General features: G+C 40.6%; 1 protein-coding gene across 4 annotated transcripts in view; it reads left to right on the top strand.

Annotated features, from left to right (window-relative positions):
* CACNB4 (calcium voltage-gated channel auxiliary subunit beta 4) overlaps window positions 1-24,265 on the top strand; it is a 264,809-nt gene extending 240,544 nt beyond the window's left edge. For all 4 annotated transcript variants that reach the window (XM_082630275.1, XM_082630277.1, XM_082630278.1 and 1 more), the window contains 4 exons: window positions 4,395-4,546; window positions 7,075-7,170; window positions 20,060-20,245; window positions 22,847-24,265. In XM_082630275.1, coding sequence (XP_082486401.1) covers window positions 4,395-4,546; window positions 7,075-7,170; window positions 20,060-20,245; window positions 22,847-23,107 — 695 coding nt within the window. In that variant the 3' untranslated portion in view covers window positions 23,108-24,265. The remainder of the gene's footprint in view (window positions 1-4,394; window positions 4,547-7,074; window positions 7,171-20,059; window positions 20,246-22,846) is intronic.

Here is a 24,265-nt window from a genome sequence, read left to right as displayed (position 1 = left end):
ATGCCAAGAATTGTGCAGGTGGAAAGAGACGAGTGTCATCTCTATTCCTGGCCTGGGATTGGCACATGGTAATTGCTCAATAAATGTTTGTTGGATGGTTGCTTTTTGAAAGAATGCTGAACCTACCAAATGGGACAGTCGTCAGCGTTTGTGAGAGCAGGATCCCAGACATCGGTGGTTCCTTCTTTAGTTCTGTATTTGGAGCCTTCCACAGACAGAGTGAAACACTCTTAAAGGCACAGTATTTTGACCTTCAGGGGTGATGATGGCAGAGTTGATGATGATGAATCAGATTAGGTAGCTGACTAAAGTAGTATATCATGGGTGACAAGGATACCAAATTAGATTGAAGGTTTCTCAAATAAGCATCTGTTCTCTGTTCTCCTGTCTTCCACCCTCCTCTCCACTCCTCACAGTGCCTTTGACTCTTAACCATTCCTTCCTCTGATGTATAATGAGAGGCTAAAGGACACTTAAATACATAAGCTAGGTTGCCTGACTTTTTCAGCCATCTTGCACCAGCCTAGAGTGTAATGGGCATTCTGTGAGGTCATTCCATATCACCTATGTAGTCACCTGTTGTCAGAGTCAGTGGAGTGGGTGCAGTGGGGTTGGTGTAAATATTGAGGAAGAAACAAAGTAGATATCAGTTCACTGGTTTTCCTTTTTACTCTGTAAAGTCATAACTCCCACAACCATTGGAGATAATTTAATGACAGCCTATTATAATAACCACTATGTGAGCCACTTATGCCCATTTGTCTGCTTGTTAATGCACATGTATAGATTCTTTCATCAAATGTTTCTCGAACACTTGTTACTGCCATGCATTGTACCAGACTTAGGAAGTACAGACGTAAATAAGGCAAAGTACCTTAGCCACAGGCAAACAGAAAAAGGGGAGTGATGGTTAAAGTACTGTGTGATGATGGAATTATGAGCAAAGTACTAAAAGTATAAAGAAAGAAGGGTAGGGAGTAAGAGGTGTCTGAGAAGACTTCACAGAAGTTCTTTCTGAGCTGGTTCTTAGGGCAGTCAAGAATGTACAAAGGCATTGACATATAAACACTGTGTGGTTGAGAAACAAGTTGTTTTGTGCAGAGCATATTTAGAAAAAGGAAGTAGGGGGCATGATTTGAGAGCAACAGAAGAGACTGAAAAAACAGATCGAGGCCAGTATGTTAAGGCTCTAGTACGCCTTGCTAAAGAGACCCCAAAATAGATTCCACAAAATGTTGATTTTAAAGGATACTAATAGTATGTTTTCCGCAGTCAAATAAATTTGAAGCTTACGGATTAGATAGTCAGATTTCTTCACTGCAACACTTCTTAGAGGCATTAAGATAAAGAGGGTAATGTACATTTGAAATTGCAAGAGAAACTATTATAGCATGTGATATCTCCCTTGCAAAAATCCCCTTCTTTACGTAGGCTATCTCATGAGATTAGTGATCCAGGGTACTGCCTTTGGAAAATGTTGCTTTGGGCCACAGGGAGCCATTGAAGTAGTTTAAGCCTTTGGATATAAGAGAAAGGTCACAGGTGACAGAGATGCTGAGGAGAGGGGGGTCCAGACCAGTTGTGGTCAAGTTATAGAAGTGTTCACTGAGGTTCCTCCAGCTTCATGGTCCATGACTTCTCAGAGTTCATTTGTCTGGAATAAGATCATGATAAAGCTTTGATTGGAATCCGCCTGGGTAGTCAAGATTGTTGTGTTTGGTTAAAGTTTTTCTTTAAAGAAACTGAGCTGTGTAGATAAATATGTCTTTCTCACACGTATAATTTATTTATTGTATTCCATATACATATTATCCAAATATTGGACCCACTCCAGTATATAGGGTGGACCTCTGCAGCCTCCTGGCCTGCTCTGCCCGAGTACCTCTCTGTTGATATCCATTACCCAAGTTTTGTTTTGGTTAAGCTGTAGGTGTGCCTGCCCTTGGTGCTTTCACTGCACTTTCACTGCCAGGCCCAGGTTCAACCCCTGGTCCAAGAACTAAGATCCCTTAGGCTGCGTGGCGTGGCCAAAAAAACTCCCAAAAAACACCACACTTGCCTCATGGCTGGTGCAAAGTAAATAAGGCCCAGGTCTCTCTGAACTATTTACACAGAGACTCAGAGTGCCTCACGGGTTCTTTGTACCGGGACAGTCTACTTTGCGTCACTGCCTTTTTGCTACTTTGCGTCACTGCCTTTTTGCTACTTCAGAAAATATTGTATTCAGATTTGAAGTTTAAAGCAAGATAGCCTTGTTCTAGTACAGTCCTGGCCAGGAGTTACCTTAAACCAGTGGCAGTTTAATGAAAAAAGAAAAAAAAATGAAACTTACTACAATAAAAATAAACTTTACTTTCCAAACTTCTCTCATTAAAAAAATCTTTCTGTTTCTGACATGAGAAAAAAGGGACAAGTAGTTTATTGTTACTAATAAATGTAGAAAGTATTTCAGAATTTTGCAAATAAGCCAAATTGTCCAGATTCTTTACATTAATATATTGAAAACTAGTCACCTTTCAGAGCAACATGAAATCTTTCAGGCTATTGGTATTGGATAATATGAAAAATGATAGATATGTTGCCTTTTTTTTTTACTTGAACAATAGAAATTTATTGTCTCAGAGTTCTGGAGGCTAGAGGTCTAAGATCGAGGTATCCACAGGGTTGTTTCCTTCTGAGGGCTGTGAGGAAGGTGTTCCATGCCTCTCTGCTAGTTTCTGGTGGTTTGCTGGCAATCTTTGGCATTCCTGTCTTGTAGAAGCATCACCCCAATCTCTGCATCCATCTTCACGTGGTGTTCTCCTGTGTGTGTGCCTGTCTCCAAATTTCACCTTTTTATAAAGACACTAGTCATATAGGAGTAATGCCCACCCTAATGACTTCATTTTAACTTGATGATCTCTGTAAAGACGATGTCTCAAAAATAAGGTTACATTCTGAGGTACTGAGGGGTTAAGACTTCAACATATGAATTTGGGGATGATACAATTCAACCCATTATATTAGGGAAACCAGAGAACATGTTGAGAGTCAGAAGTTGAACTGAACAGCCTCTACTGGGTTCTAATGACTCATTAAATTCATACTTCTTATACAGATCATGCATTAAACATCAGTGATTTTGTGGGAAATAAGAATTTTATGCTATTAGCAAAGCCCTAGAAAATAGAGTTACATGATAGTTTTGAGCATTCATGATTCCACACACCCTGTCAATCTGTCTGGTTATGGAAGGGAGAATTTTTGGTGGGTAACATGAATTTGAATTTATACTGAATAAGCAAAACAAATCACGGGATTCTGGTACAAACCCTTTTCAATGAGGATATTTAGAGCAACATCAACTTTTGCCTAGGCCATCTTTGAAATAATTTAAATTAGGTAGCTTCGTCTACTCTGTGTAATTTGGATAAGATTACAACATTGGTAGGTCATGCCTATAGCGAAAAATGAAAATAAGCAAAAAGCAAACAAGATCATCTCTCTGAAAATTAAATAGACTAATTCAGACTGTGGACATGATCAATAAATCAGGTGATTTATAAAAATATATATTAAAAAGCTTTTTATATTTCAGAAAGCCATATTATGTTTTTATAGATAATCTACTTAATTTTTGCTTAAAAAATAGCTGGATTGCTTTTGACATTGAAAATAACTAGATTTTTCGTTTGACCAGATTCGTGCACAGATTCAGGTCAGTTGGCTATTACAGCAAGCCAAGCAGATTTGCATTTAAATGCATTGTGGCACTTTAATATAATTGATCTTAGGTTGTTTTTTGTTTTTTTTATTTTAATACCGAAGATAATTATGCCTTAGAACAAGTCCACTGGCCCTAACACTTGAATGAAGATTTAGCAATATGATAGTTGTAAGAGTAGATCCAGAACATTTAACAGGGATACAAAATTGTGCATATCAGTCCAAATAGATCAGTTGTGAGATGTTATGAAACATCCATAAAATATTAATATGCAAGTTGTTGATTGGTAGGCGTATTTCAGCGTAATTTGCTTTCCACATGATGTTGCTCTGCACATGTATTTCGATTGCTTTCTAAAATGTAGTTGCAACTTCTATAGCTAAAATAAAAGTTCTTTAGAACAAAACCACAATCAAAACCAACATAGCTATGTAAATAGCTAAATATTAGGGTGAGCATAAGAAGCAAATCAAGAGAGCCTTCTCAATTTTTTCCACCAACTGTTTGGTTTTATGTAAAACTCAACCCATCTCTCTTTAGAAAAGATCTTAAGTTAGGTAGGACTATGAAAATTCAAAATGTTCTGTTTTGCAATGTAGGCTAACATCTGAAAGAGGTACTATTTTTTAAATATAGGAACTAATTAATAAAAATACCATGACCTGTTATTTGTTATTTCTCCTTTTAGCGGAAGTACAAAGTGAAATTGAAAGAATCTTTGAGTTGGCAAGATCTTTGCAACTGGTTGTTCTTGATGCAGACACCATCAATCACCCAGCACAACTTATAAAGACTTCCTTAGCACCAATTATTGTTCATGTAAAAGTCTCATCTCCAAAGGTAATCAGCTCATTTCTGTCTTAAGGGTTAGAAGCTTGTTTCTTCTGAAATATTTTTTGCTCTGTGCATTTTTGTTAGTGGGCAAGGAGAATGTCTTGTTGAGACCCTTTTAATGAGCAGTTTTTAATTCACCTGTTCTGTACAGGTTTTAGAAATTTCGAGATAGCACATAAAGAATAGTTTATTCCTTCAAGAAGCTCAATGTCTATTGTGGTTCCCAAACTGGGCATTTATGCAAGATAAAATAAAAACAAAAAGAACTAAGGTGAGGAAAAGTAAAGTCTGGCTTTTCAGAGACTTTAGGTTCTATCTTGGTAAATCTCTTAGGTAATATTGATTCTTGTATCACCTATATTCTCGCCCCAGTTGAGAAAGTACATAGTTCAAGAAGTACATATATATGTAAAGCAATTATACTCCAATAAAGATGTTAAAAAAAAAGAAGTACATATATATTTATCATTTAAGTCAAACATCACTGTATAAAATCTCTCATGGAAACTATGATTCATAGACCCTTACATTTGTGCTTAGGTTGGGTTCTTCAAGGAGTATAGTTATTCTGTGGTTGAGCACAATGGCATATCTGCCATGTATCTTTATGCCAATGGGGGAGATAAAAAAAAAAAAGTGAGACAGCCTCAAAGTGGTCCCTTTTGACTTGGGTGTTCTTTAATTTTAAAAAGTGATGATGGGCCAGGGCGGTAGTGGGGGGAGGGATAAATTGGAAGATTGGGATTGACAGATACGCACTACTATATATAAAATAAGTAACTAGTAAGGACCTACTGTATAGCATAGGGAACTCTACTCAATACTCTGTAATGGCCTATATGGGAAAAGAATCCAAAAAAGAGTGGATATATGTATATGTATAACAGATTCACTTTGCTGTACACCTGAAACTAACAGAACATTGTAAATCAACTATACTCCAATAAAAATTAAAAATAAATAAATAAATTTAAAAAAATAGATTGCGCATTTATAAAAACAAAGAGTACAATGAGATTGCTTTTAAAAATTAATATAGAAATTTGAAAAAAAAAAGTGATGATGGGGAATTCCCTGGTGGTCCAGTGGTTGGGACTCCATGCTTCCACTGCAGGGGGCATGGGTTCAATCACTGTTCAGGGAACTAAAATCCCTCATGCCACGTGGTGTGGCCAATAAATAATTAATTAAAATTTAAAAAGTGATGATGTTCTAAAAAGTTAATATGAAATGGATACCCTTGGGAGGTACTACCTTAACAATCAGTTTCTTTTCAGTGGCCCTAGGAGCACATTTTCTTGCTTAAATGCCAATTCAACTTCCAACCAGAACAGGGGTCTCCTCTCACAGGTAGAGAATGTGCCCTTCCCAATGCTTCTGAGCTTCTCAGCCTTCCATCTCTACAGGCACTGGTTCTGTGCAGGATGAGCTTGGGAATCCTGACCAAACCAGGACCTTTGGGGAATCATTAAAATGGATTGAAAATGCCTTGAGCACTTGGAGTCTCTTTGACCCAGAACTGAAGGGGATTCAAGCACCCTTCACTGAAGTGGAATAGATTTCAACCCCTCTCGCCTCAGTCACCGTGGGGTACATAAGTGCAGGAACGGGGACTCCTGTGGATATGTGTGCTGAGATATCATTGAGCCTCATAGATTAGTAGTAGTTGGGGGGAAGGGTCTTACTTCAGCTGAAAAAAATATTAAGGGAGGGCTTCCCTGGTGGCGCAGTGGTTGAGACTCCGCCTGCCGATGCAGGGGACATAGGTTTGTGCCCTGGTCCAGGAAGATCCCACATGCCACGGAGCGGCTAGGCCCGTGAGCCATGGCCACCGAGCCTGCGCGTCCGGAGCCTGTGCTCCGCAACGGGAGAGGCCACAACAATGAGAGGCCCCCATACCACAAAAAAAAAAAAAAAAAAAAAAAAAATTAAGGGAAAGATGAGTATATGGAAAAATGCAGTTACAGCCGTACCCAAAAGACATAGGTATATCCCTGGTTTATACGTAGCAATACACCAGTACAAATGTTCTACCTAGATTTTGATCATAAAATTGTCCTTTAATGTAAGATTAGACTGGAATGCCTTAATTATCAGTGACACAAAGTGTCAAGTATATGTAACTCTTATATTTATCTGACATTGAGATAGTGAACCAAAATATTACTGAACTAAATTTGGACATAAATGACCTGGTACAGATCAGTGCCTCCACTTTTGCAGGGCTTTCTTTGAAATCTCTGGGTAAAATCTAGGGTGGGAACTCCAGATCCCACCAAGACCTCACATGGAGCGAGAGTAGGATGAACATGTCAAATCCACTATAACTGAAAGCCAGTGTAAGTGGCTGATGTCATTACAGAGATTATATATATATATATATATATATATATATATATATATATATGACTTGTCATATTATATTTCCTCCCTATTAATTCTCAGGCTAAATAGACTATGAAAAAAGGTCTGGATTTATTTGGTTTTCTTTTAACTCATTGACAGTATCTCAGATTCATGTCTTCTTCTATCAGGTTTTACAGCGGTTGATTAAATCTAGAGGAAAGTCCCAAAGTAAACACTTAAATGTTCAACTGGTGGCAGCTGATAAACTTGCACAATGTCCCCCTGTAAGTACAATCATTTTTTTGGTCTTAATCATTCTTGGCTAGTTAGGAGAGGTTGGTAGGTTTTGTTTTGATCATATTAGCATTGTCGTTTTTATTCTAGAACGGTCATGATGATGTTATGTTGTCATATATCTAAAGGATTTCTTGGAACAAACTGCTGCTGTCATGTTGGCTTACCCAGGCATCCAGAGCTGTGTGGTGTCTGCCACGTAATAAGAAATGAACTTGGTGTCCAGGGTCTGATGTCCTTACTGCCACCTTGATTGCCTTGCAAACAGTCAGCAAACTATTTAATGCAGTCATGTGGACAGTTTTATGAAAAGAAAACAACAAATAAAACATACTGATTTGACTCCTTTAACTTTTCTGACAGAAAGTTCCTAGAGGCATAATAGATTATGACATTGAAAATTGAGAATTTATTAGAACTAGAAGAGCCCTGTGGTTATAGCAGATGAAAAGGTCAGGGTTAAGTAAGATGAAAAACCATATTAGAGCAACTTTTCTTCTAATGCCATTGCCAGAAAACAGCTGCTGAGTTTGAAGCTGAGCAAATGGTGAGGAGGTGGGGGTGTAGGGGTGGTAACTGCTACCATGTGGGTCACCAATGTCTACACCTGCTCGGCTGACTTACTATTTCTGTGCCTGTGTTTCTCTGAAGGAAATAACTGTTTTTCCTACTGATTTAATTCACTAGATTTTGTTATATGCTTTTGTAAGGATCATTCATGCTCTGTGGAATCATAAAATTCAATTCAAATGTTTAGAGAAGCAACACAGCGTAGCTCTTAAAAGTACAGACTCTGGATCCAGACTGCCTGGGTTCAAATCCATACTAATCTACACTAGGGATTACATCCCTAGTTATGTAATCTTGAGCAAATACCTACCTCGTGGGTTTGGTGTAAAATCTCAATGAGTGAATGTGTAATAGAGCTCTTAGAACAGTACCTAACATATAATAAGCACCATCTAAGTGTTTCTGTTATAATTACTGGATGTACTTTGCGCTGTGCCATGCCTACCTGTCAGGCTCTGCAAGGATCTGTGCGTGTCTGGTTCACTGTTGTGTCTCAAGATCCTATCATACTAGGCCCACAATAAATATCAAATGAATGAAAGGAGGTACAGGCAATAAGAGTACAGGGTAAGAATAAAGATGTACAGGCAATGCATTCTCTTATTCAATGCTTACAATGGGCCAGACACTGTGCTAGGTGCTTTATATAGATCATCTCTAACCCTTACAGTTACTATCTCTAACCCTCACAGTTACTTAGTAAGGTAGGGCAGTATTATCCCCATTATATAGTTGAGGTGACTGAAGACAGAGAGGTTAAGGGATTTCCTTAAGGTCACACAGCAAATTAGGATTAGATTTAGATCTATCTGGCTCTGAAGCCAATTTTCTCCCCAATCGAACCCACCTATTCACACACAGGTAATTTGGATAGCCCGGAGTCTGGAGTCCTATGTTAAGTCTAACTGTAGTTAGACAGACACACTGCTGACTATTGAAGTCCACTTACACAATGGAATGTATGATTAAAGCACTGAGCGAATATAGGAGAATGTATTACCCAGTCCCTGACTCTAATGCGTCCCAGTTGAAGGAAGCTAACCTTTTTTTAGCAGCTACCAAAAGACAGGAACTAGGCTATTGTTTCCAATTTTTAGAACCGTTTTCTAGGGGTAGTTATATCAGTTTGGGTCTTCTGGGAAGCAGAGACTTAAGTGGAATTCAAAGTACAGATTTATTAGGGAAAATGCCTATGAGAGGAAAAAGGGAACAGGGACAGAACTGGCAGGTACAGCTTTCAGACCTGATGTAGTTCTGACTCTGTGAAAGGAAAAGGGGAAGGAAAAAGTGGGTAGGAGGAGCCTCAGACTGTGATGTAGCCTTGAGAAAATCTCCCACTCGGAGCTGGGGACTCGCCAGAGCACTAGAGGAGCCTCATGTTGGGCAGAAACATTCAGGCTCTAGTCTACGTGCTGTGCTCAGGCGGTGGCTGGGAGCAGCCTGGGGAGAGCAGGTCCTTGCTTGAACGCCCTGGTGGATCCTGAAGGCGCAGCAGCCCAAGGCTGTCTGCTGACTGCACTCAGCACAGCAGGTTCTCACTCCAGGGGAAGTCTTGGCATGCACCTCTATGACCGCCACAGTAGATAATACTATCCTTACTTCCTACAGGAGAAAGCTAAGTCCCCACTAAGAAATTTGTTGGAGGTCACAATTAATTGTTAATCAACTGTGCTCCAATATAAAAATTAAAAAAATAATACATGGGCCCCAAGATTCAAGCCGTTTGTCTGACTCCAGCAAAGCTCCGTCCACCGTGCTGCTCCACTGGTACACGTAGCTGTGAGGTATAGATGGGTCTCTGGCCCCCAACTCCGATGTGCAAGAAGTAGCTCATTTTCTACTTTGACCCCTTAGCCCACTGGGCAGGCAGGATGTTTAGCCACGCTAGCAGCTGCCTTTACCCTAATCCAGGGCAGAACAAAGGCAAAGGGTGGGGCTGGCAGGAAGTTGAGGGAGTGAGGGAGAGAGTTCCAGTGCAGACAACCTATTCATTGGCCAAATCCACGTGGTCCTTAAGGATGGAGGCTGTGCTGCATCAGACCTTATCGGAAACAGGGGGTCTTTGGCAAGGCTGGGAGACACGTAGCCCCTCCTCTCTGGGACATGGGCAAGAGAGCTCCTTCTCTTCTCTGTCTGGGAGACTGGAGGTATCTTCCTTTTTCCCCCCTCTTGTTACTGTTAAAGGAACTCTCTGCTTTTGTTGTACCTAAAAGCATCCTCACCTTCTTTTGTTTCCAGACGCAGTTAGCACAAAATGTTTCCAACCAATTTAGGCTTTGGGGACACAAAATCCAGAAGGGGAAATGGAGAGCTGGCAATTTCCTGCCACAGACACCTCCCTCCCCCACCAGACAAGGAAGCACAGACCCTGCCACCTGCTTAAATGGCGGACAATGAAGAGGGAAGGTACAAAAGGAAAAACACGGATTCATAGCTCAGATCTCATTGGCCGTGTCTGAGTTCAGTTATGTAGAGATCCACACTGTGAGGGCAGCACTGGTTCTGTGAGGCCCCAGACGTGGAGCTAAGATCTGTGGGAATATGGGGAAGCAGATCTGGGGGGACTTGAGGGCAGTTAGGCCTGTGTAATTTCATTTGACACGGTGATCAGACTCACCCAACAGGAGGAAGGCATTTCACATATCTGCTCAAATGCAAATGCTGAGAAGAATGGGACGGCTTTCTAAGTAGAGAGCTTGTCTCTAATTGCGTTCAGTTGGTGGCAGGGATGGGGGTGGAGTGAGCTCTAGGACCTGATGTCAGGTGTCGTGGAAGGAATCTCCTCTGGTGAAGGCTGAAGGCTATGGTAGCTAACATCCCTTCCCAACTCTGACACTCTGATTCTATCTAGATTTTGGAAGTGATCAGCACAGACGTGTTATTGAAATCATGAGGGTTTTAGAGCCCAGGGAAAAGGAGAGTATAAACATAAGCAGAAGATATATCAAGTCAAGTAATATGCTTATTGTTTCAAAACATGATCAAGGGCCTCCCTGGTGGCGCAGTGGTTGAGAGTCCGCCTGCCGATGCAGGGGATACGGGTTCGTGCCCCGGTCCGGGAGGATCCCATATGCCACGGAGCGGCTGGGCCCGTGAGCCATGGCCGCTGGGCCTGCGCGTCCGGAGCCTGTGCTCCGCAACGGGAGAGGCCACAGCAGTGAGAGGCCCGCATACCGCAAAAAAAAAAAAAAAAAAAAAACATGATCAAGATGTTTCACAGAATGACATGTGGGCACGTCTGAAGACGTGGTATCCATGTCTCCATATGGTTAAACCAGACAAACTCAAATATTTAGTCATTTCAATTCCGTATAGCTCACCTACAATCAACCTTCTTGGTGAGAACTAAAATACACTCAGCAAACATTATTTAAGCTTTAGGCCTGTTACCTTGCTAGGTGCTAGAGAGACAAAGGCACGTTCCTGCCTTCAAGGAGCAGATAGTCTAAAAAGGTTCCATTGGTTGAGTCAACTCTTGGCAAACAATTTGTTAGGTCATAAATATCCTTGCAGATACTACTTTATAAATCTCTTTTAGATTAAAAGAGAAATTAGATCAGGGTTTCTCCACAATTGACATTGTAGTTTGGATAATTTTTTATTATAGGGAGCTGTCCTGTACATTGTAGGATTTTAGCAGCACCTCTGGCCAGTAACTAACCCCAAATTGTGGCAACCGAAAATATCTTTAGACATTGTGAAATGCCCCTTAGGGAAAAACGTCACTCCTGGTTGAGAACCACTGGTTTAGATGAATATCTACACAAGTTTTGGTTAATAATGTTATAAGAAGTCTCAGTAAGTGATTCCTTGAGATGCATTTCAGGTGAATTGAACTTGTTCCTTTTTAATTTGATCTTTTTATGAGAGTGAGTTTATTAACATTTATTCCTAATAATTACTAGAGAAAATAACTTGTATCTTATTAAAATTGATGTATTTTAGCTGCTGAGACCGTTGATAGTCAAGTATGTATACAGTACATGTTACATCTGAAATAGCTGGAACCAAGAAAAGATACGTGCACTTAAATGCACATAATACTGTGAGCTGCCTTAGGATGTGTCCTCGTGTCAGGAAACTCCAACAGCCTCATGCACTGAGAAGGCAGCTTTACCCTGTCATTATTTCAGCAGGGTAAACACTTCCTTGTTTTATATAATTGGTTCGATAACCTGGAATTCTAAACAAGCAGTCTGGATAAGCAAGGTTACCTTGTATTTAATATTTTCTGGGCTTCCTGGGTGGCACAGTGGTTGAGAGTCCGCCTGCCGATGCAGGGGACACGGGTTCATGCCCCGGTCCGGGAAGATCCCACATGCCATGGAGGGGCTGGGCCCGTGAGCCATGGCCGCTGAGCCTGCGCGTCCGGAGCCTGTGCTCCGCAATGGGAGAGGCCACAGCAGTGAGAGGCCCACGTACCGCAAAAAAAAAAAAAAAAAAAATTTTCTAAACACTCTTTACATTATTAAACATGTTCATTTAATATTGTTTGAATAGCATTTGTAATGCTAAGAAGCAATTGTACACTCTATTTTGGCATTCACGAAAAAATCTTTAGACTATAAAAACCAGTAGTAGTCTCAAAATGTATCTGCATTTGTCCCTACCCTACTTCAAGACCATAATTATCATTTTCATCCAAAGACGAGTGATCACTGTGTCATTTTAGTTCCTCTAGGAGAATTTGCAACTCGCTAAATTGGCCACTGCGTCTCCAATCTGAAAAGTCAGCAAATTACACTGGTGGAATCTCACATTGCTAAGAAATTAAAGGCGGCAGTCTTTAGAAAGGGAAGTCTAAAAGAGTACTGAAAAAAGTTGACCCTCTATAGCCAGAAAAATGAACTCAGGGACTATTGAAGCAAAAAGGGAACTTGAAAAGCACCCTGTGTAGTATTTCCTGGAGTGTGTTCTTCCCACTACAGGTTCCATATGCAGTGTCAACAGGTGGAAAGCACTTTGGTACCAAAAATGTTTGAGAAAACACCTAAGTAAACAAACATAGACTGGTTTCTTTACAACAAAAGCCTTAATGTGCTAACGAGCATTTTATATCTCCATTAGGATAGGTCGTGTACAATGCTTCCCCTGAATTTTGACTATAGAACCATTTTAGTGTTTCATGGCACAGCTCTAAGGAAAGACTGATCATGTTACAAATGAGGGGACTGACCGCAAAAACAAACAAACAAACAAACAAAGACAAATGAGGGGACTGAAACCAAGAGAGGTGAACTGGCTTTCCAAAGGTCATGCACCTTGGGCAAAGCCAGCGTAAGATCTCTGTCTCCTCATCTAGCAAGACTTTAGAGAGTGAATGGAAACAGACGGGCTATTATGTATTCTCCTGTAGAGAGAATCGTGGGTTTCATGAGTGAGGCTTCTTCTAAGAGTGGGGTCAGCAAACTTTTTCAGTAAAGAGCCATATAGTAAATATTTTAGGCTTTGTGGGCCATGTGGTCTTCTTCACAAAACTACATAACTCTGCCTTGGTAGCAGGAAAGCAGCCACACACAGTATGTAAACAAATACAAGTGTTCCAGTCAAATTTTGTTTATAGAAGCAGGAGGCAGGCCCAATGTAGCCAGCCCACCAAAGTTGCCATCCTTGTTCTAGGACAAGGTTCTGGTTACCTATTTCTGTGCAACAAACTACCCCAAAACTTAGTGATTTCAAATGACAACCACTTGGTGGTACTCAGCTGGTGGCTGACCTGGTCCCTTAGCAGGAATGGTTGGAAGGCTGGGCTCAGCCAGCTCCTCTCCCTCTCTGCGTGGTCTCAGGGCTCTTCCACGAGATCTTTCCAACAGGAATATGAGCTTCTTACATGGCAGCTCCCAGGGCTCCAAAAGCCTGGGAAAAAAGTATTCCACTCCCTTTAACTTAGATACTGGGCTTGGGTATTGGCTCAGTATCACTTCCACAGCCTTCTGCTAGACAAGGGAACGTAGAGGCTGCTCAGATTCAAGGAGAGGGGACATAAACCCTCTGTCTCTATGCAGGGAGTGTCAAAGAACTTGTGGCCATTTTTAATCTGCCACAAACAGAAAGATGAGCTGGGAGGATGGGCTACTGAATAGTTCTACTCTGGAAGAGGGAGGAACTTTCCTTCATTGCCTGCTCTGGATTCACAAATGAAAAGTTGGGATGCAGACAGAAAAGGGGTTTGTGAGACTAGAACCCATAAGCCCTTTTCATATATGTATTTTTATATGACCAGCCTGAATTTGCATTTGGCATAGCCTTCTGTACACTATAGTGTTGGATTTCATTTTGCTTCTACCAGGTATTGGTGCCCTTTTCCTTTTCAGAGAGGTTGAAAATAGTACATTTTAAGAAGCGCAAAGTTCAAATTGCCCCAGTACTATGGTCACAAGAGCTACATAATGCATGGTGAGAAAAGCAGATAGGCAGACAATTGAACATATAAATGAAATGTAATCCTTTAATCCTACTTAGCTACAAGCTGGTTTGTGTTACCAAAGGCTGACCCTGGTTCTTTGAGCTCTGTAATTTTTCTGTGAGTGTAAAATGACATTGATCTCTCTCTCTGCTAGAGGGGAGTGTGTCTCCTCCACAGTCTTGCATCCTCTAACATTACAGTAACCATGGTCATTCTCTTCTGTCACTCTTCATTTTCCATTGCTGAATGGACTCAGATTTATTAAACACAGGAACTCTGAAGTGAGTGACGGTGCTCAGTATCCTATCACAATAGTATTGCTCTCATGGTAGTAATTTTCCACCTCCCTTTTCCAGTAATTTTATTTAAATTATTTAGAATTGTGTGAATTCACCTACCTGAAGCACCATCCCCATTGGTGCATTCATTATTACAGAGCCTCTGGATGGTCATAGTTTAATTCACAGCATTACTTTTGAAAAAAGAGAATAATTGATTTCAGATGTTTCCTTCATGAAACAAGGCCACATGGGATCTAGTTTCTCTCAGTCCTAAGGCGACTACTCTTGCAGGAATTTCAGCCACCCAACTTAGATATACCAAGTTAGGGATACTTCAATACTATGATTTAAAGCATTGGATTAATATGAACTTAACAAAAACACTGGGTGCCTTTTCTGCAGACAGTAGCACGGATAAATGTTGTTATAATCTTTGAAGAATAAGAGTGGACAGGATGGGAGTTCCCAGGCAGTCCAGTGGTTAGTACTCAGAGCTTTCCCTGCCATGGCCCCAGATTTAATCCCTGGTCAGGGAACTAAGATCCCACAAGCCACACAGCGCCGTCAAATAAATAAATAAATAAAAAGCAGGACCATCTTTAAAAAAAAAAAAGAACGGACAGGATGGATGGGTGTGGTGAGGAAAATGTGGTTGGGTTCAGAATGAATGTCACGGATCATTAAAAGAGAGGAACTAGAAGGGATCAAAGTCACTGTATTCTTTGCCTTCATGTTTTCCCCACCCATCAGTGGCAGGAATTCGGATCGTCTTTCCCTTTTGGCTCATTAAAGTGGAAACTGTACCTGAAACTAACTGCTAGAGCCCCATGATATTGGTAGGCTTTCCTTTAACCCCATGAGATCTCCTAAATCTTTCAAAATCCCTTTAACTTAGAGTTTCCTATCACTAGTTGACCAGTGAGTTGAGTACTCAGGAATTCAAAAGCTTTAATAATATAAAGAATACAATTTTGATATGAAAGAAACATTGGTTGGTTATTTTATAATTAGCATTGCATAGTTGCCATTCAGCCATATTATTTCACTGAATAGTACTTGCTAGGCTTTTTTTTTTTTTTTTTTTAATGGTGGCAAATTCAGGATCTCTATATTCCAATAACAAAGAAGTAAAATTATGCTCACCCCTATTATTTCTTTTTTCCACTTAGAAATAGGAAAGATGCCCCATGTGAGGTTTTATCTGCACAACAAATAAATGTAAAGCAATGCATATACCATGGGAGAGTTTGTATATATTTAATCCCCTGGCTAGCTAATATTCAGTAATGCACCAACTTTTTAAAAAAGTTAAGATTAAACTGCAAAATTAATTTCTAAGTTTTATAAACTTTTTATTTAAAAATGTTTAATAACAACTCCTAGATAAAACATATAAGAAATTATGTTTGTTTTAATGAGATTCTCCCTCTTTGCTAGAAAGTATAAAGACGTACCCACTCTCTCTATATCTTCCCTCCCAAGAGAATGTAAAAGAAATAAATGGAACCTGTTCCAGTTGTCAATGTAGGAACTGAAATGTGCTCCATTTTTTCTAAAAACTAGGGTGACTGACCATTCCATTTCTCCCCAGTTTTCCAGATTTTGGCACTGATAGTCCCAAGTACCCAGAAACACTCAGTCCCCGGCAAACCAGGATGGTTGGTTGCTCTAATTCAGGTGCCTTCCTTAGGAACGTTTGTGATACTCTGTGGATGAAGAACGAGACAGATCTTTAAATACTTAAAATTTTTTTTTAAAGCTGTTGCAGATTTTCTTCATTCCCATTTTATTCAGCTTCAATCTTTCCCTTTCTTCCCTGTCATTTTTGTTCTCTGGACCACTGGATAAGCAAGAGGTATGTTTTTCACTCTTGTTATTTCTAATGCTTTAGTTTTTCATTTTTCTGAAAGAGGTTGTCCAGAAAAGGGACCTACTCTGCCTGGTTTTCTGGTGATTTGTTTTGACTCCTCTGTTCACTCTTTATTTACTTTGGAAGCCGCATTATTTCTGCCCACCTCAGCTGAAGAAAATATCCCATCACAAAATGTCAGAGGCGCGTGCTGTGTCTGTCGGTGCTTTGAAAACAGCTCAGCGTTACCCTTATCTCCGGCAGTCCCAAGAGCATGGTATCACTGAGTGGGTAATTGTTCACTGCCCATAACTGTCCCATTACCCACACCCTCTTCTCCTGATTAGATAGCTCTCTGCATCCATATCCCATGCTGGAGGCTTCACGTATTACACAGTAAGGAGCTAGCTAGGCTTGAACATTTTTTAAAATAAATTTATTTATTTTATTTATTTATTTTTGGCTGCATTGGGTCTTCATTGCTGTGCAGGGGCTTTCTCTAGTTGTGGCGAGCAGGGTCTACTCTTCGTTGGAGAACTCGGGCTTCTCATTGTGGTGGCTTCTCTGTTGCAGAGCACGGGCTCTAGGCGCGCAGGCTTCAGTAGTTGTGGCGCATGGGCTTCAGTAGTTGTGGCGCACGGGCTCAGTAATTGTGGCACGTGGGCTCAGTAGTTGTGGCGCTCGGGCTCTAGAGCACAGGCTCAGTAGCTGTGGCGCAGGGGCTCAGTTGCTCCGCAGCATGTGGGATCTTCCCAGACCAGGGCCCAAACCCACGTCCCCTGCATTGACAGTCAGATTCTTAACCACTGTGCCACCAGGGAAGCCCAAACTTTTAAATTTATGAAAAATTGGCAAAGCTGGTTTGCATAATTCATTCGGCTGCTTTTTGTTGAATTTCTCTTTGTATAATTAAAAAAATTTTTTTTCTCCCTTATCCTCATTTCCTAACACTCTGGTCTAATCAGCTGTGTTATTTCCTAAACAGTTGAAAAGAAAAATTGTCACAGATATCCAGGCTGTGAGATTCCTCTTAGTTGGAAATAAGCCGCATATGTCAGTATTCATTCAGAGGCTGAAATTTGCTGTGCTCTGTGCTTTTGAAAGCCTAAAAGCAATTTCAGATCATCTTCTATCATATAGCTGTCTTTTTAGCAGTGCAAAAGCTTAGTTTCCTAGAAATGATTGAGGCTTCAGCAAACAGCCATGTGCTGATATATACAAATTCTATCCATTGGCAAAGAGAAGTACTTTATTAAAACTACTTGTAATTAAGTGTATGTTTAATTGTGTCTGAAGCCCTGACCGTGTAACATGTGGAACAGCCAGGGAGATAGAAATCTCTTTCAAATAACACTCTGCAATGAGGGCTGCTTACCTTTTTTGCCCTCTCTGGACTTTGCAATCCTGGCTGTAATAGTTAGAACCCTCAGTCCAAGTGTCCCTGGAGCGTTCATTAACTTGGGACCTTCTGAAAGCAAGGAAATGACTTGAGATTACACATTGTTGAGATCCCACATTAAAGAATGAGATCTACCTAATTGAATTATACAGTTAACATAAATAACACTATGTAAACAGCAGACTCCAGATCAAATAGAATTTGTGGACGATTTTAGCCTGGAGTGGCTGACAGAGTGGTCCCTTGTTCCAGTGCTGTGCGGTTTCCTCTTTCTTCTTCCTGTGTCATCTTTCTGAGTCTGTGCGCGCCCTTTGGGATGGGGCTGTTCTTGTTCCACTCAAGTTAGCACTGCAATGCTATCAGAGGATGCAATGTGTGTATCAGAGCATTAGGGACATTTCTCAGAGTCTATATTTGTAACTGTTGACGGCTTAGATTAATGGGGGGAGGGAGCTTTTGATTGCAGGAGACAGACACTCCCTTGATTTGCTTTAGTGGAAAGAGGATTTATTGTAAGGATGTATGTTGACTGACACTGTAGGAACTAGCTGTTTTCCTGTTCTCTCATGGGCTCTATCGTCTCTTCCATTGTGTCTTTGCTCCTCTTTGTTTTATTCTCTTCCCTCTACAGATAGAATTCTTTGACTTATAATTTTCTCTCCCTCATAAATTTAACTTTCACATATCTCTCTGGGCCTCCTTCGAAATCCAGAACTTTAAGCTGCAGCTCTGAACATTCACTGGCTCAGTCTCTTGTTCTGAATTAAAGTCCCGGTGTGATGTAGGGTATTATGGATTTTAATACTTGTCTCTCCCCCGAGACTGGTTGCTTCTTGAGCATAGGGATGAAGTCTGTTTTCTTTGCCACGGTATACGCACAATGCCTAGCACAGAATAGGTACCGAGTAAACATTTTATGAATGAGTAAAATATGCAAAAACCCATCTGAAATTCACTAATAAGTGTTCTTGTGGGGGAATGGTTTCTACATGACTTCTACTGGCTGAGTCTTCTCAAACACCAGTCGGTTTAGACTGAAGCCACCTTATTTCTTTCCTAGTTGCTAAACGTATCTCACTGCTCCAAGGACTTTGAAACTGCTTTGCAAATTAGGGTCAAAATATTCAGTAAAGATCAACGTGATGAAAACATTCAAAGAGTAAATGTTGGGAGAGAGATTGTTTCCATGGTGACTTCTGCTTCAGGGAGCCCTTGTGCTGATGAGAGTGAGTCAGCTGACCCACCACCAACTCAGAATCATCCAGTTGTTACAAACCTACAATCCACCTGCCGCATCAAGTGTTGATGGCAGTAACCCTGTATTTGATTCATTACTGGGAGCTCCTTCTTTGGGTAAAATGAGCTTATAAAAGCAGGTGGAAGTGGCGCAAGAGGGAAGGAGTGGATTCAGCGGCTGAAAGTCGGGGGTATGCTTTCACTTACCCATGGAATGGCTTTTCTCTTTATGAGGTGCCACGGTTATCTGACTGTCCCTCCAGGGAATCTGTGTCCTGGTTATATTCTGTGTTCCTGACCACACTGCAGTGACAGAGGGGCCACTCTGCTCCTTTGGGGCTGAAGAACAACTTCCTGATTATAGAACAGGTGTTGGACAAAGTCCTTACTGACAGAAACATGGACCCCAGATACTTCTTGGGCGAACTACCCCCAACTCCCTGCCTACCACCACTGCAATCAATTATTCATTCTTGTTCTTTTTTAACCATTTCACACAATGATCCTCTGGTGGCAGAAGTCACTATACTGTGGTTTTCTACTATTGATCCTAAACCTTTCGTATTGCTTTACCACGAGACAGATAACATTTTCACCAACATTCTAAAAATTACCTAAGTAAATGTTATTTCCTCCAACATAGTTACTTTGGGAGATGAAATGTTTATTCCAGTGATACATTTGTTACCGAAACATTTTTAGAACGCCTCTTTCAGTACCATTAACTTGCTTCTCTCTTATGCTGAAGTATAATTCAAAACTTTTATATAGTATATAAAAGAATGTATTCAGTAAGTATCTATAGGAATATTTGGATAAAGATGTGAATACATATGTGTTTTCACTCTATTCTCCTTAGAACACTTTTACATGTACCTCATCTTTTTTTTTTCTAAATAATGAAAGATTCAAATATTTCATGAACTTTCCCATTTCTATGCGAATGTCCAAATTTGTGCATGGTTAACTGTGCAGTTCTTCACTTGACTTTAACTTTAGCAACTGCCAGTACAGCCCCTCAAGTTTGATATTTGCTACTGGACATTAGAAACAATATTATCCACATGCAGTGAAATTTTATTTTTCATTGCCTAAAACCTGAAGTAGAAATAAAATGGATTTTCCTTGTCATCTACAGGAAATGTTTGATGTTATACTGGATGAAAACCAGCTGGAGGATGCGTGTGAACACCTGGGAGAGTACCTTGAGGCCTACTGGCGTGCCACTCACACGACCAGTAGCACCCCCATGACCCCACTGCTTGGAAGGACTTTGGGCTCAACAGCGCTCTCACCATATCCGACAGCAATTTCTGGGTTACAGGTAGTGTCACTTGTGCTCTTACATCCTTACATTTAAGGTTCTATAGGAAACTTGATTGAGATGGAGACTGGGAGTGGCCTAGAGAGCCATGCGTTACTATATTAAAAATCTGAAGTATTGCCTAATCATACAGACTATTTTACATTTTTACAAACTCAAGTCATTTTGGTTCATGTACTTGCTCTGAAGTCTTGGCAACAAAATTCTTCAGATTCACATCTTTTGGCTACATTGATTCTAACAGATACAGACTATTTTACTTTTTTACAAACTCAAAAAGTGTTACCTAATCATGATCTACCCTAGACAAAGTTACCCTGAGAGTGGCATTTTCCTTAGAACTTTGTTCTCTGTTAATTTATAATGGCTTTTACCTAGGTAAATTCATCCCTCCTATGTCTAAACCCTGCTAAGAAACTTTCTACCTACTATGCAACTGTCCATTACCTCTCCGTGTCACTTCTTTTTTTTTTTTGTACTCCGGCCTCTCACTGTTGTGGCCTCTCCCGTTGTGGAGCACAGGCTCTGGACGCGCAGGCTCAGCGGCCATGGCTCACGGGCCCAGCCGCCCTGCGGCATGTGGGATCTTCCCGGACCGGGGCATGAACCCGTGTCCCCTGCATCGGCAGGCAGACTCTCAACCACTGCGCCACCAGGGAAACCCTCCGTGTCACTTCTTAAGGATTATACAGTGGTGGCACTGTCAGGCACAGGGCTAGCTAAGTAAGGTATGTGAGACAGATGGACCTTATGGCCACCCTTACCTAACCCTTCCCCCCCAGGCTGCGGGGCCTGTCCTCTAGCTTGCCCAAACAGAACATGCACATAAGTCGAATCGCCTTGTTTGGAAACAGTCGTGAATCCCTGAGTTTTCTTAGGGGTGGGCAGGGCCCACCTTGGTCATCGGCTATGGCCAGTGTCCTTTAGGGAAGCTGGGGACGAGTGTAGGAGCAGGAGGCTTGCTCTCCTGCTGTTCTGGTGCTGCACTCAGGGCTAGAGGTGGGGAGCCAGAGATATTATGACACAAAGTGGATCTTGCCTTCCTCCATCAATGATTATGTACCATCTACCAAGCCGCTGCTGGAATGTGGCCAAACCCCCAGCTGACTGAGGAGCAGGTAGTCAATTGAGCTCTCTTGCATCATGACTAGTTTTGTATTAATGGGTTATAATGATAGTCATAACTGTAGATCATATAGAGTTAACTCTGAGATAAATGGCACTCTCTCAAATGTTATTATAACTGTATTACTCTTTTACAAAATTGCATCTTTGTAAGCAAAAAACTGCCATGTAAATGAATAGCTTTCGAGGCTGGAAATGAACTTGGGAAACGGGCTATTGTAATATGCAATGTATATGTGCGCACTGGGACTCTTTCTTTCCTTGTTTCACTGCCTGCCTGCTGATCCGAGTGTGGCATTCCACTGACTGGTTTGGGTTGGCTCCAAATTGTACATTGTAGGGTGAGAAACGGATTCATGAAGCAATATGCTTCCACCTACACTAGTAGGTGGAAACGAAATGTTGCACTTTGTTTATGAATAAACACTCCTGACTTATCACCTCAAGACATCCACGTAGAGTGCCTCTCCCAGTTTCACTTGAGTTACCGTGGTGCCCTTTATCCTGGGGCCTATTTCTCCTAGTAACCATGGGCACTTAATTGTGAGACCCCTGGTTGGGGCTCCCAGCACAGGCTGTGACTGTTGAATGAGCTTCCTGCTGTGTGCAGGTGAGTGTCCTTTAGAGGAAATGCATCTGGGTCTTTGGTTTCATCAGCATCCTGTTTCTTAACTGAGGCAACCTACCTAAGCAGGCAGACACAGCTATGATACATGTTTTCCCGTGATTTGAAGAAAAGCGTTAATAGCCTTTTCTGAGCGCTCAAATAAGTGTCTGAAGATATTAATTTCAAGTAATGGTATTAGAGGAATTTAGTTTGTATTCTGAAGATTATTTTTGCAGGACATTTCAGTTGAGGAGGCAAGAACTGTAAATATATTAATTCACTGGCTCCATAATTATTGTGTACTTCTTTGGAGAGAATATTGCTGAGTCTTACGTAGGATGTAGAAACAAATATTTTATGGGTAGCACAAATCATAATTTTATTAAAATATTTTTAAAAGGTATCAGGAACATTCAGCTAATAAAGATGAAGTGTGTGACTTTAGGAGGAGAAAGGTTGTATCAGTTCAAGAGAGGAATAAAATAACAGATGCTATTCTGAACTTTAACTTATTTCCCAACAGTAAAATAATCCTCATTTTGCAATAGAAGTGGAATTATTAGGCCTTCGTAAACATATTAAGTTCCATTCAGCAACTAACTTTAAGTTCTGTGTTTTTGATAGGAAGCATAATTATGCAGTATTATGTAGTTGAATTCATAAACTACCAGCACTTTGGCATCTTTGCATGTTGTGTCCCAAATACATAAGACCAGGTATTTCGAGCAGACCATTTGTACATCAGAATGTTTTATTGAGTCAGATATTTAGCATCTTATTGTCCAGATCCTACTGTTGTACATACATTTGTATGTTCTAGATGACTGAAGCTGTTGTAATTTAACCAGTGAACCATCTGATATTTTTAGAGTCAGCGTATGAGGTACAGCAACCACTCCACAGAGAACTCTCCAATTGAAAGGCGAAGTCTAATGACCTCTGATGAAAATTATCACAATGAAAGGGCTCGGAAGAGTAGGAACCGCTTGTCTTCCAGTTCCCAGCACAGCCGAGATCATTACCCTCTCGTGGAAGAAGATTACCCTGACTCATACCAGGACACTTACAAACCTCATAGGAACCGAGGATCGCCTGGGGGATATAGCCATGACTCTCGACATAGGCTTTGAGTCTGCAGAAACAAACAAAATATTCATCTGTTGACAATTTGCCATTGCACTGCTAGGATACAACCAATCATCTTAACTCGGCAACTACAGCACAGTATTGACTGTGCCTATGGGCTGCTGTCATTGATGCTAAGAAGGGGCAAAAAGAAAAAAAAAAATTTGTACATTATGCCCTTAAGTCTAGATGGATATTAGATGCCCAATCATAGAGATATTTTTAAGTGCAACATTTACATAACAGTACCTTTTGTTTTCTTCATTAGGTTTAGACACATCAATTTGTAATTTAAGGTACTTATCAAGGCACATATAAAATAATTTCCCATGCTGGAAATTCCAAATGACCAGTTCCAGTTGGAACCAATTTATAAACCAATTCCTGTTGGAATTTGGGTGAATCGACTAGAAAGTCTACTTGAGCATGTTGTAATCAATTTAAAAATCTGAAAAAAAAAAGAAACTAATTAATAAAATCAAAATACCAATAGAAGCCAAAACCAGCTATGGTATTTATTTGCTGGAGACTAAATTTACACTTAAAGTTGGAATGTATAAACATTTTAATATATGTTAACGTTGCCAGAATGGCTTTTCAAACTTACTAAATGTATTAATAGTGCCAAAAAAAATCTCAAATTAATGCAGAAATTCTTCAGTCTCCTCAGATTTTAATATTTTTATTTCTTTTCTGGCACAGCTGTTGTATTCAAAGTGTTTTGCTTTTTGTTTAGTCACAACTGTTAGCTTGTTTGAAGTTGGCAAAAAAAAAACCTCAAAATTTCTTTAGCAGTGAGAGAGAATAGTAAAGAGAAGCCCAATAGCTGGTTATGTGAGATGGAAAATGGGGTGTTGTTTCCCCTTTAATCAATCTGAGCACAACTACATACATCCGGGAATCTGAAGTCAGACAGTAAGAATGGGCACAGATCCTCCTGAGTGCAAGGCTAAACATCGCCAGATGGGATTTCACCTATCCCACTTACCACAACTACGGGTTCCGTGTTTACCGCCAGCACAATTGAGTATCTTTCTGTTGCTTCACTCAGTCTCTGTCTTTGAATATCTGAATGTTCTAGCACTTCACCAAATTCTTTATAATCATGCTAAGGATTTTTTGTTTTACATGGACACACTGAATTTTGATATTGAAAGCTGTGT

The sequence above is a fragment of the Mesoplodon mirus genome (genome assembly GCF_964341445.2).
Source record: "Mesoplodon mirus genome assembly, chromosome: 8".
NCBI lineage: Eukaryota > Metazoa > Chordata > Mammalia > Artiodactyla > Ziphiidae > Mesoplodon > Mesoplodon mirus.
Note: the sequence above shows the minus strand (reverse complement) of the source record. Positions and strands in the feature narration are given on the sequence as shown.